The sequence below is a fragment of the Sorex fumeus genome, unplaced genomic scaffold, assembly GCF_029834395.1.
Source record: "Sorex fumeus unplaced genomic scaffold, SorFum_2.1 ptg000028l, whole genome shotgun sequence".
Lineage (NCBI taxonomy): Eukaryota > Metazoa > Chordata > Mammalia > Eulipotyphla > Soricidae > Sorex > Sorex fumeus.
The window spans coordinates 11,575,994-11,588,823 of record NW_026606085.1 but is presented as its reverse complement, the minus strand read 5'-3'; the positions used below and the strand labels follow the sequence as shown (position 1 = coordinate 11,588,823).

At 41.1% G+C, this 12,830-nt stretch overlaps 1 protein-coding gene across 1 annotated transcript; it reads left to right on the top strand.

The window, feature by feature from the left end:
• The first annotated feature begins 4,181 nt into the window (after positions 1-4,181).
• On the top strand, positions 4,182-12,012 carry LOC130024323 (stromelysin-1-like). Its single transcript, XM_056115041.1, has 10 exons — positions 4,182-4,286; positions 5,006-5,250; positions 5,340-5,488; positions 5,602-5,727; positions 7,181-7,345; positions 7,528-7,672; positions 8,699-8,832; positions 9,427-9,586; positions 10,575-10,678; positions 11,734-12,012. Exons 1-10 carry the CDS (start codon positions 4,182-4,184, stop codon positions 11,832-11,834), a joined length of 1,434 nt encoding a protein of 477 aa, XP_055971016.1. The 3' UTR covers positions 11,835-12,012.
• Positions 12,013-12,830: the final 818 nt, after the last annotated feature.

The window sequence follows — 12,830 nt, the reverse complement described above, 5'->3', positions numbered from 1 at the left end:
AGTCCTCTCTCCAGTTCAGGGATACTGGCAGGGTGGGTATAAAATTGGACATAATACATGCAATATGCTGGGAAAAAGTACAGGACCAATATCAATACAGAATTGTTTTCCCTTTTCTCTTTTAGTTAACTTTTATAAAGTTATTAATGATTTATTACTTTCAATATTCCAACACCAAACCCACCACCATCCATCACCAGTATTTCCAGTCTTCTCAAGGTTTTTCCCTTTCTTAAAGGACAATTCTAAGTATATATCTGCTTGATCACATTACACACTTTGAGAAAACACAAGGCCATAAATAACCAAAATAATGAAACATACAAGCATACACATATATGAAAATATCTATTATGTCTCTTTCATATCATAGATGCCTATGTATATAAAAGCGTGTCTACCAAAAATCTGCACATAGATGCTTCTAGCAATTTTATTCATCATTGGCAAAGCCTGGCAGCAACTAAAGTATACTTCAACAACTGAATAGATATATTGTGGTATGCCCAGACAACAGACTATTACTCAGGGCTGGAAAGCTACATACCCTGTGGTGCTCAGTACAGCTGGAAAAGGCAAAGCTATAAAACCCATGGAAAGAGAAGTTTCTCCTTGAGCTGAGGTAAAAGGGCAGAGAAAAACAGGTGGGGCAGAGAAGACTTCTAGAATAGTGAAAATACTCTAATGGCACAATGATGGACAAATGTCACTGACACTTGTACCCAAACCCTTAGACCTGGGGTGGGGAACCTTTATTTGGTCAAGGACCATTTGGTTATTTATAACATCACTCTTGATCCGTAAGATACAGGCAAACAAACTGCATGCAACCAAAGAGAAACACACATATCTATCCAATAATGGACGAGGGCCACACTCCATGATCTCACAGACTTTAAGTGACCCATGGGCCAAACAGTCCCCCACTTCTGCCTATGAAAACAGCATCAAGAATAGAAGTAATGTGTTGAACTGTGGGTGATTAAGATGTGTCAGTATATAAGTAGGAAACACGGAAGCCTTATGTCTATAAGACGGATGGTTTTGAAAGAAAAGGAAAAGAATTGTAACCCTAGAATTTCCTATTCATTTGACATCTCTTGCTAAGGAAAGGCTAACAAAAGAGGTGTTGAGACAAGATAGAATCATATTTCACTCATAAACACTCTTGGAAAAAAATTACAAAAAGACACCAATTGCCAATCAACTCCTAAGGAGCAATTCCAGAATGCATAAGTGGGGCTCCATAAAGCCGCTGAGAACCTCTCTACTCGACAAGAGCAGCTCCTATCCAAAAGCTGACCACTGGGCTTCTATCCTAATTCTGTGCTGTTTCCACACCTGCTCCCATGTGTCTGCTCTATCCTCATCTGAGAAATTATTTCTTAATAAACATTTTGGATTTTTTTATAATAGAGGCCACTAGGTGGCGCTGAGGGGACAGTGGTGCAACAAGTGGTACTGGGGGCTAAACTTGGGGTCTCACTGAGACCAGGCACACACTCTCCTTTGCGAGCAAGCCCTCTCCCTGGGCCCTCAAGCAACATTTTCCAACTTAGAGTCAGATGGAACATTCTGTCTGCCCAAAGGCAACTAGAAATTCCATTGTTCTGCTTGCACAATCGGGAACACTTACGCCAAACACATTACAAACGCTTTCCTTCTTTCTATAAAATAAGAATTGCCTGGAGCCACATACAGACCATTGTGCTGGCTGAGGACTCAGAATGATGGGTTTCAACTACGCATGTTGAGTGATCAGAGTCATTATCCTTTTCATAAGTGAAGAGAGACTGAATCAACCACGTGCAGATATTATCTGTCCCTTTAATTCCCTTCTCCAGCTCACCTACCTCATCCCTCAACTCAAATGAACAAGTTTATGAGACAAATTGTCATAAAAATTGGCATATAGTCTGATTTCAGCTACAAAAATATATAGATAAAATTGTAGGCAACATGTTTTATTCTACAATTTAGAGGAAGACTATTATAACCTAATACTTTCTGGCTATTGAGAGTCGGAATTATAGAAAATGGATTTCATAAATGTCCCATGATCAAAATATGAGAATATATTAATATATTAAAAATATATAAAATATTCATATACTGTATAATATATAGGAATAAAAAACATAAATGAGGACTATGCTAGTTATTTGTTCTTTTCCTGGGTTTTCCTCCATATCCCCTAACCAGGCTCTCTACACCGGCTTTTCTAAAGTAAGCACCCTTCTTTCTGTATCTCTACAACTTCTTTCTTTTTATTCCTAACAAAATTCCTTGTGCGGGTTTCATCTTTTAGGTTATAACTGGATTAAAACCTTCTTTCCTAGTTTTAAATAGTCACTGTAGTCACTCTTACATAAATATGTTGGAAGATATGCCACAAGAGAAAAGTGATGAAAGGAAAACTTGAACCTAGAAGGAGCTGACAAGTGTGAGACCACAGTTCTGCTTTAACCTCTAAATTTCTGTCTGAATCAGGTTCCTTCCTGAGTCTCACAGATGAAATTCCCAAGTGCCTGACCCACTGCACTATCTCCCTGTTTATGGTTTCGATGTACAATTTCTGCATCTTCACCACCTCCAAAGTACCTGAGACCCCCCTCCCCCCCCACACACCGTCTGCCATGTGTCACTTCTAGTCAGCCTCTTCTGACTCTATAAATGTTTTCTATGCATAGTTGATATGAGTTTTAGTCTACTAGACTAAGTAAGGAAAGGGAAGTGGGGAGATGGGAGAGGGAAGAGGAACAGAAGGTAAGGAGAGAAAAGAGGGAAAGGAGAGAATAGGGAGGAGAGGGTAAGAGACAGAGGCAGCAGGGAAATGGAGAGGTAAGAAAGGAAGAGAGAGAATGGAAAGGAAAGAGAATGGGAAAGGGAAGAGGGAAAAGGAAAGGAATAGAAAAAGGAGGTAAAGGAAAGGAAGAGAAGGAAGGAGGCAATAAAGATCCTAAGAAAGATTTTCCCTCCCTCCCTCTCTCTTTCTCGCTTCCTTCCTTCCTTCCTTCCTTCCTTCCTTCCTTCTTTCCTTCCTTTGCTTTCTTTCCTTCCTTTCTCCTTTCTTTTCTTTCTTTCTTTCTCTCTTTCTTTCTTTCTTTCTTTTCTTTCTCTCTTTCTTCCTCTCTTCCCCTCTTCCTCCCTTTCTCTCTTTCTCTCTTTTTTCTTGGAGGAACATGGGCCATGTTCAGATATCACTCCTGGACGAGCTTAGGGGACCAGATGCAGTGACAGAAATCAAACTAGATTGAGCCACATGAAAGGCAAGTTCCTTATTCCTATACTATCTCTCCAGTCCATAATGTGATGTTTTAAACTTCTAATTATTTACTAACTTGAATTATAGCAGAGAGAAAGAGATTAAAAAGAAATAAGAAAAGTATTGAATATAGATAAAGGAGAATTCCTTCCCAGGAAGGAGCATCATTCATTTTTGTCTACTTATAGTCAAGGAGCAGCCAGTCCAGTCCAGGCCTGCCATCCACTAATAAATTGGATATGGCATTAAGTTCCACCAGAAGAGAATGGAAAAACTTCTTTCTTCATAGTCTGTTCCTGCCAGCTATTCTTCCTTTAAAACAACCAAATTCACCCAGAATCAATAGTAGGTATTTCAAATCAATTACTCAAAAAACATGCTTTTCCATACAATTTATTCTCGATGTTATTTCTCTTGTTTTAACAGAATCTATTAGTACAGACACTAGATTTATCTGTATAGCTTTTCATTTATTTACATCTCATTCGATGTGATTTACAAATATGTTCCCCTTAAAGCAAAACTGCGTGTTCTACACAACGCTGACTTTTCACAGGTCAGATAATTTCTCTAAAACCCACAAACATAAACTTCCCAGTAAATTCCAGTTAATTTTTCCAGGGGTAGAGGGGAAGCCCCAGTTTTTTCCTTACTAAGACAGGAGGCATTTCCTGGAGATTAATCACTGTTGTGACTTGCAAATTTGGGATGATTGAGAGAAATTAGTATACAAAGTTGTAACACCCTACTTTGGATTTGAAATTTTTGGAAGTGATCCTGCTGCCACTTGGAAGAACACATGAGTCAAGCTGCGGGTGAGTTAAACCACAGGCGTATAAAAGCTGGGTTGCAGAGGGTGGACACAGAGACTGACAGAGAGGCAACAGAACCAAGCCCTGAGACAATGTCCTCGCAGATGGAGCATCTGTCAACTCTGCTGCTGCTGTGCCTGACCATCTGTTCAGCCCACCCACTGGACAGAGCCCCCAGGAACCAGGGCAGCACCATGGACTTTCTGCAGGTAATTGAGGGAGAAGCCCACACACTCAGGGTCACAGCCAAGTGGTCAAACTGCTTTCCATTTGAAAAGGTCACACGGAATCGTCTGAGTTGACAGTGTAGAGAGAGAGTCACTGCAAGAGACAGAGCTTGGAAAATGTTGGGTGTGGGCCTCGTTATTCGAGTTCCGCCTTGCATGTGGAAGACATATTGGCCAGAAACGTTAGGTGTCTGCCAAGATCACCCCGACATGGAGCTCGAAGGCACAGACACAACAAGTGGGGATGTGTGGAGCTGATATGATTAGAGAATGTCTTTAGATATTTTGACCCAGCGCAAGCGTGCACATGCATGCAAGGCTGTGCTGTGTTTAGACACAAGACTTGTCCAGTGTGCTTCTTGTTATAAGTGTCAAGTGGGAAGGTGAGAAAAATCGGTAAGCATGGCTGAAATGCCTGGTTATGTCCAAATTAAGTTTGCTTTGCTTTTCACCTTTGAGTTCATTAAACATTTGTCTCAGTTTTGATAGTAAACTCAGATGCAGATGTGCTTAGTTAAAAAGATGTACTAAAAGTGAGGAAGAGTATGCAACTGAAGAATTAGACCAAAGATAGAGTTTATTTTTATGTCAGCTAATGAGAGGATTTGTTCAGATAGATTGAGTAAACAATTTTACACTGTTATTATAATGGGCTAAAAACCAGGAGACTGACCTTTAAATGATACTTATCAATCCAACAGCAATATCTAGAAAAATACTACAACCTTAAAAAAGATGCAGGACTCTTTGTTAGAAGAATGGACAGTGGTCTTGTTGCTGAAAAAATCCAAGAAATGCAGAGATTTCTGGGGTTGAAGGTGACAGGGAAGCCGGACCCTGAGACTCTGGAAATGATGCACAAGCCCAGGTGTGGCGTTCCTGATGTTGGGGACTTCAGCACCTTTCCTGGCTCGCCCAAGTGGAAGAAAACCCATCTGACTTACAGGTACTGGGGCCAGAAACATTCTCATCAAGTGTGGAGACTGCATAAACAAGGACTGCAGGAGAAAATACCTTTTTGTGTTTCTCATATAGAATTGTGAACTATACTCCGGATTTGCCAGAAGATGCTGTGGACACTGCCATTGAAAGAGCACTGAAAGTTTGGGAGGAGGTGACACCACTCACATTCTCCAGGATGTTTGAAGGAGAGGCTGACATCATGATCACCTTCGCTGTGGGAGGTAAAAACCCCAATGAGCAGAAACTACAGAACACATAGTGATTTTGTTGCACTGGAAAGGTTTTCAATGAGAATCGGTTAACTCCTTTTCAATAAAAATATTTCCTCTTTCAGAACATGGAGACTTTTTCCCTTTTGATGGGCCTGGAGAAACCTTGGCTCATGCCTTTGCACCTGGCCCGGGGATTTCTGGAGATGCTCATTTTGATGATGACGAACAGTGGACAGAGGACACATCAGGTTAGTTGTACATCTCCCTGGATAACATGGTGCTTTAAAAACAATAGTTGGGGACCAAAGAGATAGTACAGGGACCTTGATGCTTGCATGTGGCTGAATCTGGCACCACATCTCACTGCCAGAAGTGATCCCTAGCATGGAGTCAGGAATAAGCCCTGAGCAGGGCTGTGTGTGGCAGATATATGGATTCCTGATATCTAAGAATACTCAAGAAATAGGATGTTCTTGATTTACCAGTGGGTCAAAACAACAGAATGATTTTTTTTGGTTTGGTCATAACTGAAGAAGTCTTCCAATGTCTGTAAAGTTTATTCTGTATGGGTAAACATAATATAGGAGGCATCGAGAAGGCATTGTTGGTGCCTCTGGTGCTAGTGTGATCTTAGTTTCTTCATTCAGAAAAAGCTTCTCAGCATGTCCAGTTGCAGATTGCCAAGGGACAGTATAGAGCATTGAATAGACAATGACATGCACTCTGAATACTGCTTCTATTCAATTCTGGGAAATTTTCCCCCAATTATTTATTTATGCTTTGAAACATAACATGCCAAGAATTAAATTCCAGAAACTGGAGCTCTTGTTAAGGGTTTTCTAGATAAATCAACATCATGTACTTTGTTTAGGATAAGAAAAGATTTAGTGTACTTTTTTGGAGTAAAGGACTAACAATGATATGTTTTAGATAGCCAATGTCCAAAAGTTTTGAGTAGAAAAATTGTTTCTCAGTTCCCAGTGGAACCTGGGGCTAATGTTGTGTAAAATCACTGGACTGACAGACTTAACAGTTTCTTCCCACCAAGTCTCAACTGAGAAGAACTTTACTAGGATCACAAGTTATATAAATAACACTAACAGAACTAAAACTCACTTGTTTTATCAATAATACTGGCTCAAAGAAACAGCATATACCTAATGTTTTTGTGACCAAAATCTCTGTGGCTACTGCTGGTTGGAATTGGGAAGTTGTGATTTAAGTCAATTTCACAAATCCTGTGACATCTGTCATTGAATAATCTTAGATCTAATATGTACTAATTAATGATCATGAGTCTGACCAATTATTCAGGCAATTGTCCAATGAAAATCATATACATGTGATCAGGATTTCAGAATATAGTTGAATAAGCTCTGATTTATTGAAACCAAAACCAAATCTGGCAAATGTTAATATATCAATGCCATGTCTAGCTTTTCATTGACAAATGAAGAGAAATGTTTATTAAGGAACTGAACAAGTATGTTTATTTAATTCCTAAGCAGAAGAAAATTTAATAGAATCACAAAGTTATATGCTCCCAAGGCTGTAGAATGGATTAGCTGGACACTGGACTGAGCATTTTGTCTCAAAGATCAGCTAAAAACGCAGACTCTCTGTGCCTTTCAGGAAGCAAACAAACATCTTCTGTGGTAGACCTCAGTAACTATTTGTTATTTGTTATGATTCTTTAAATAGGGACCAATTTATTTCTGGTTGCTGCCCATGAACTTGGCCATTCCCTGGGCCTCCGTCACTCAGACAATCCTGAAGCTTTGATGTACCCTCTCTACAATACTCGCACTAACCCGAGCCGGTTTCGTCTCTCTCAAGACGACGTGGCTGGCATCCAGTCCCTGTATGGTGAGTGATGTGGGGAAAGCTGGGCTCTGTGGCTCTGCAATGATGCTCTTTGGAAAGTTTTCAGTGCCACAAAAGGCGACTGCAGTACAATTCAAAACACTTGATGAATATTAGTCAAGTATATAAATGGACAAAAGCATCACGTTTCTCCTGATATTTATCCCTGCCCCTGTTCTCATCAGGACCTCCCACTGTTTCCACGGATGCCCCAGCAGTGCCCACGGAACCTGCAACCCCAAGACCCGGGCCCCCAGATGCGTGTGATCCTGCCTTGTTCTTTGATGCTGTCAGCACTCTGAGGGGAGAAACCCTGTTCTTTAAGGGCAGGTCAGACAGGAACATTTCCTTTTCTTATCTATTATTTTATGTACAACGTTTAAACCAAGAAACTTAGAGGTGATTTTGGAACTTTTAAAATCATTTCTGCTTTGAGACTACACCCAGGGTGGCTGGGGGTTACTCTTGCTGATGTTTGGGGAATCATTTGGTACTGGGAACTGAGCCCTGGCACTTACACATGCAAAGCATGAACTCTAACCCTTTGAACCATCTCCCTGGCCCCAGATTTTCAAGCACTTAAAACAAAATGCTTGAACTCAATATGATTTGGTACTCCACTTTCCATACTTTCCTAGGATTATTGTTGAGTTCATTTTCAAAGACTTAGGCTCTGATCTTCTAATTGCTATTTGCAGATGTCAAAAGTCATGGATAATTTCCAAAAGGTTCAAATAGAACTCCCACAATTAGTATGTATCCCCACTGCCTTGTAAAATGACAACCAGACAAGGAATTAATTTAACCAGTTAAATTATTCGCTGATGAATAAACATTCCAAAGTAAACCAACCAGACTGCGCAATAAATTCAAAGCAAGTCTCACTGGAATCATAGCTTGTTGGTTCTGTAGTTCTCAAATTTTCCCAAAGTGAAGAACTTTTCTGTACTTCCAGAATTGAGCCATGCAGTACAAAAATACACACACACACACACACACACACACACACACACACACACACACACAATCTACCAACCTTTGATAATGTAGACACTAGTATATATATCACATGCACTTCTACACACACTGTAAGTATTTAAGCCCACTCCACCAAATTAACTGTATCATCGGATACCTTTCCTTTTCTAAAAGACATTACTCTGAAATGCTATGGCAGGAAGTTCAGCGCAGTCTCATGAAGATAAAGGAAGGGCGCATTTCCCCGGTGAATATACCTGCATTCTGTCTGTCATCAAGCTGGAGGATGAGGAGAGGGGGAAGATGGTGAGGCAGGACAGTGAGACCTACATGCTAGAAGGGTCTTTCATGTTGCTCTTCTTTATTCATACACTGCAGGCATTTTTGGCGCAAACACTTCAAGACACCTAAACCTCAGTTGTATCCAATATCTTCATTTTGGCCCTCTCTTCCTTCTGACATTGACGCTGCATACGAAGTTAAAAGCAAGGATACTGTTTTCATCTTTAAAGGTAATTATCATTTTGAAACTGGTTTAACCTGTTCAAATAAATCTTCTCATAGGAAATCTGGAGAAGATTTAATATGGGTCACTTTATTATTCTAAGATAACAAATAACTAAGACACACATTACTGTGTGTGTATTTTACAGATGATAAAAAGGAACACAATAATATCAATTGCTTAGAGTTGTAAACTTACTTACATTATCTGTGCTCATTCATTTAACCTGAAATGTTTTGCTAGATGTCACTTTGAGGAGGTGGCTGAATTAAAAAGTCTGGCTTTCTCTTTGCAATGAAAAATAAAGGTGGGCTGGAGCTATAGTACAAGTAAAGAGTTTGCCTTGCATGCAGCCAGCCTCGTGCAATTCCTAGCACTGCATCTAGTACCCAGAGTACATCCAGGAGTGACCCCTGAGCATAGGACCAGGATTAGGCCCTGAGAACCACTGGGCGTTCCAACCATACCCCCACCCAACAAATCCAAAAGTCCTCAAACAAACAAGCAAGCAAACAAACAAATAAACAAAACCACTTTCCAACCCCAACAGTTTCAATGCTATTAATTTCATATGAATCTGAACGATCCATCTTCTAAACAGGACAGCAGTTCTGGGCCGTCAGAGGAAATGAGGTGCAGGCAGGTTACCCAAGAAGCATCCAAACCCTCAGCTTTCCCCCAACAATAAGAAAAATCGATGCTGCCTTTTCTGATAATGACAGGAAAAAGACATACTTTTTCTTGGAGGACAAATACTGGAGGTAAGATGTAATCAAAATGGTGTTGTAGGGTGCCGAATTAGGAGAGTCATTCTCTATCACTAAGGAAATCCCCTGCCAGGTGCCCTGCCCAGCTCTTCTCTCCTGTCGTCACAATGCCTTTGGCACCCCTGTTCTGAGTTCCAGGAGCCATTGCCAGTGCTCCTCAGCCTGCCTGGGAACCTCCTTCTCTCTCCCTCCCAGTCTCCAGATCCTCACTCAAGTTTCCAACCAAAAAGAGGCTTTCCCTGCCAGACTTCACATACAACAGGGATTTTTCTGCTTTGAGAAATGTCTTGAGAATCCCGGTCATAGAATTCTTACTTTTCTCTGATCTTCTAGGTCTGTTCTCTGTCTTACTTTGGGGAGAGGGAGTTTTCTTGTCTCCCCTTTACTAGATGATTCTCAAGTGTTCTTAACCTCTCCCATTTATTATACTGCCTTTGAAAGAGGGGGACCACAATATCAGTCCAGATTAGTGGTTAGTGGACTGTGAAGCTGATTTGTGGCTTTCTACCTGGATACTGAGACATTTGAGCAAAGTAACTGAGGTCTAGTTTGTGCTTTGCTCCAGATCCCAACCCTCATGCCAAGGAGGCTGCCAGAGGAAATCCAGATGTGCAGGGAGAGCATTTATGAGCCAAATAGGGAGGAGAGATTCAACTTTGCATTTGAGATTCACTTTTTGTATCAGTTCACTGTTTCATGCCTTAGTTACAGAAAGATGAGAGGCTATTTTCATCCAAACTTAAGAAATATGGTTTTAAAAAAAAGACCTGCCCCATCAGGATGTTACCTCTGTTCCTGGGGAAATTTTCAGAGCTAAATGGCAGCACCATTACAGCCAAATGTTTCCACAGTGCTAAAAATGTTTGATATTTTCAGTACATGGAATGTTTCTATAGTTCCACAATAAACCTAATATGCTGTATGCATTTGGGTAACACGGTTTCTTTGCAATGCTGAGCTGACTTTCTTTTGCTTTGTGCAGATTTGATGAAAAGAGACAGACCATGGAGCCAGGATTTCCGAAGAAAATAGCTGAAGACTTCCCAGGAGTCCACCCCAAAGTTGATGCTGTCTTTGAAGCATTTGGTAAGAGGACACTTTGCTGGAAATGGGGTCCTTGGAACTTTTAAGGCAGCAGAGGGAAGAGGAGAACTGAAAATCTAAGTTGTTGTTTGTTTATGACTTCAGCAATACATGCCACAGCATATGGTCTATCAGGAAACTACACCCCCCTACTCGAAACATTTAATACAAATTTCTTGAGCCAGTTCCCTCTTCCTCCCCCTTCGCCCCCCGCCCCATTTCAACTTGGCAGTTTTGTACCCACTCTATGACTATATACAAATTGTTATGAGTCTATGTTTTACATGCAGAAAAACCAAAATGCTCACATGTACTTTCTTTACATAAAGGGTCACGCCCGTCACACTTCGTTGTCAATATACACCCTACCCCACCCCACCCCCTGTGACATGGCCAAGTTTAATACCTTCATTCCATCCCAGAGCTAATTTCCAAATACTCTCCCATTTCTCAGTTATGTGTATTTGCTTAAATTAGACAAAGGGGAAAACATAGCTTGCTGTGTGCCAAAGTGGAGAGAGGTGCCACTCTCTGGAAACAATGACCCGAGTGACCCAGCAGGTCCAGAAGGCTCCCTGGGGTCCCAGAGAGTCCCTCTGCTTCTCCATGCCCAGAATAAAGCCTTACTCTGCCACAGGGGTGGGAGAGGAGGAAGAGCATTTGCAACAACGGAAAATAAAGACCCCAGCAAATTCAAGGGTTTTATGAGAGTGGACACAGAGTAGACTAATGGCCTGAGCTGGGATTTCCTCTCAGAGCTATCTTGTCAAATGGCATTGGCCAAACATCTGAATGCATCTGAAAGCCAACGTGCTCACATGTAAAACAGAGTTAGATCGACTTCCTCTATAGGATCACTGCAGAAACAAGTGTGTGTGTGTGCGTGTGTGTGTGTGTATCGGGGCGGGGGAGGGTGGACATGCAACATGTACAACATAATGATGGCATAGGGTGAAATCCAACAAGCACTTTCTATCCTTAAATCTATTCTGAGTTTAACTGTCTGCCAAATTATTTTTTGGAGGAAACACCTCACAATTTTCCTGGATTGCTTGCAGGGTTTTTCTATTTCTTCCATGGATCTTCACAGATGGAATTTGATCCCAATGCGAAGAAAGTGACTCATATTTTGAAGAGCAACAACTGGCTCGACTGCTAGGGGATGGAGATGAGTTGCTGAATACTAAGATATTAAACATGCTGAGAAGACATAACCAGGGCATGGTCCATAGAGCTGGCAAGCGTCAGCTACATCTCAATGCAGGGTGATGGTCCCGTCTCCTGCCTGGACAGTGACTTAGAAGTCAAGTGTCCTCTCTGTCTTGGCGGCACAGTCATATTTGTCAGGGCTGAAGGTTTTGCACTGGTGTTGTGAAGTGACTTCCCCAGGAGGAGGGAAGCAGACAAGTGATTGTACATAGATTATTTGCTTATTATTTAATAAACAGGAGTTTTCAGTTATTTTATTGTTTTGTTTGTCTTAATAATAAACCATCATCATGGGGCTGAGTAGGAGAGGGCTAAAATGCTCTGCAGGATGAGGTCTCCACAATTGGGACCTCAAATAGGATCCCCCAGAAAAACCATACACTTGCCCCACCCAACTCACCATACCAAGGGATGCTTATTTCTGCCACTCAGATATTCCATATGTGACCAGTACTCCTAAGAGCTATCAATGCCACCTTACAGGACAGGCTCAGGAAAAATATCATGAGGCAGAATCCTCCAATTAAAGCCAGTCACCTAGTCTACACACTGTTTCAGGTGTGAAATTTGTATTTGTTCATCTTTTCTCTTTAATTCTATTCCCTCAATAGATCCCTTTCCCTGTATTTGCAGGCAAATGTGCAAATGTGCTCATCTCTACCCTCTCACATATGAGAATACCTTCTTGTACTCATATCTCCGTCCCAGAAGTCAGTGGGAAATGTAGAGCTCCAGAGGACTAATGTGAGCTTGTGTGCTGACAGTTGCCTGGATTTCTTTCTTTCTTTCTTTCTTTCTTTCTTTCTTTCTTTCTTTCTTTCTTCTTTCTTCCTTCCTTCTTTCTTTCTTTCTTCTTTCTTTCTTTCTTTCTTTCTTTCTTTCTTTCTTTCTCTTTTGGAAGGAGGTGGTCACACCCAGCAATGTTCAGGGGTTACTTCTGACTGTA

Coding starts and splice junctions, on each gene's coding strand:
- LOC130024323 (XM_056115041.1), top strand. CDS start 4,182: ATGGAGCATCTGTCAACTCTGCTGCTGCTGTGCCTGACCATCTGTTCA. Junction 4,287..5,005: donor GCACCATGGACTTTCTGCAG/GTAATTGAGGGA, acceptor TCAATCCAACAG/CAATATCTAGAAAAATACTA. Junction 9,587..10,574: donor TTGGAGGACAAATACTGGAG/GTAAGATGTAAT, acceptor TGCTTTGTGCAG/ATTTGATGAAAAGAGACAGA.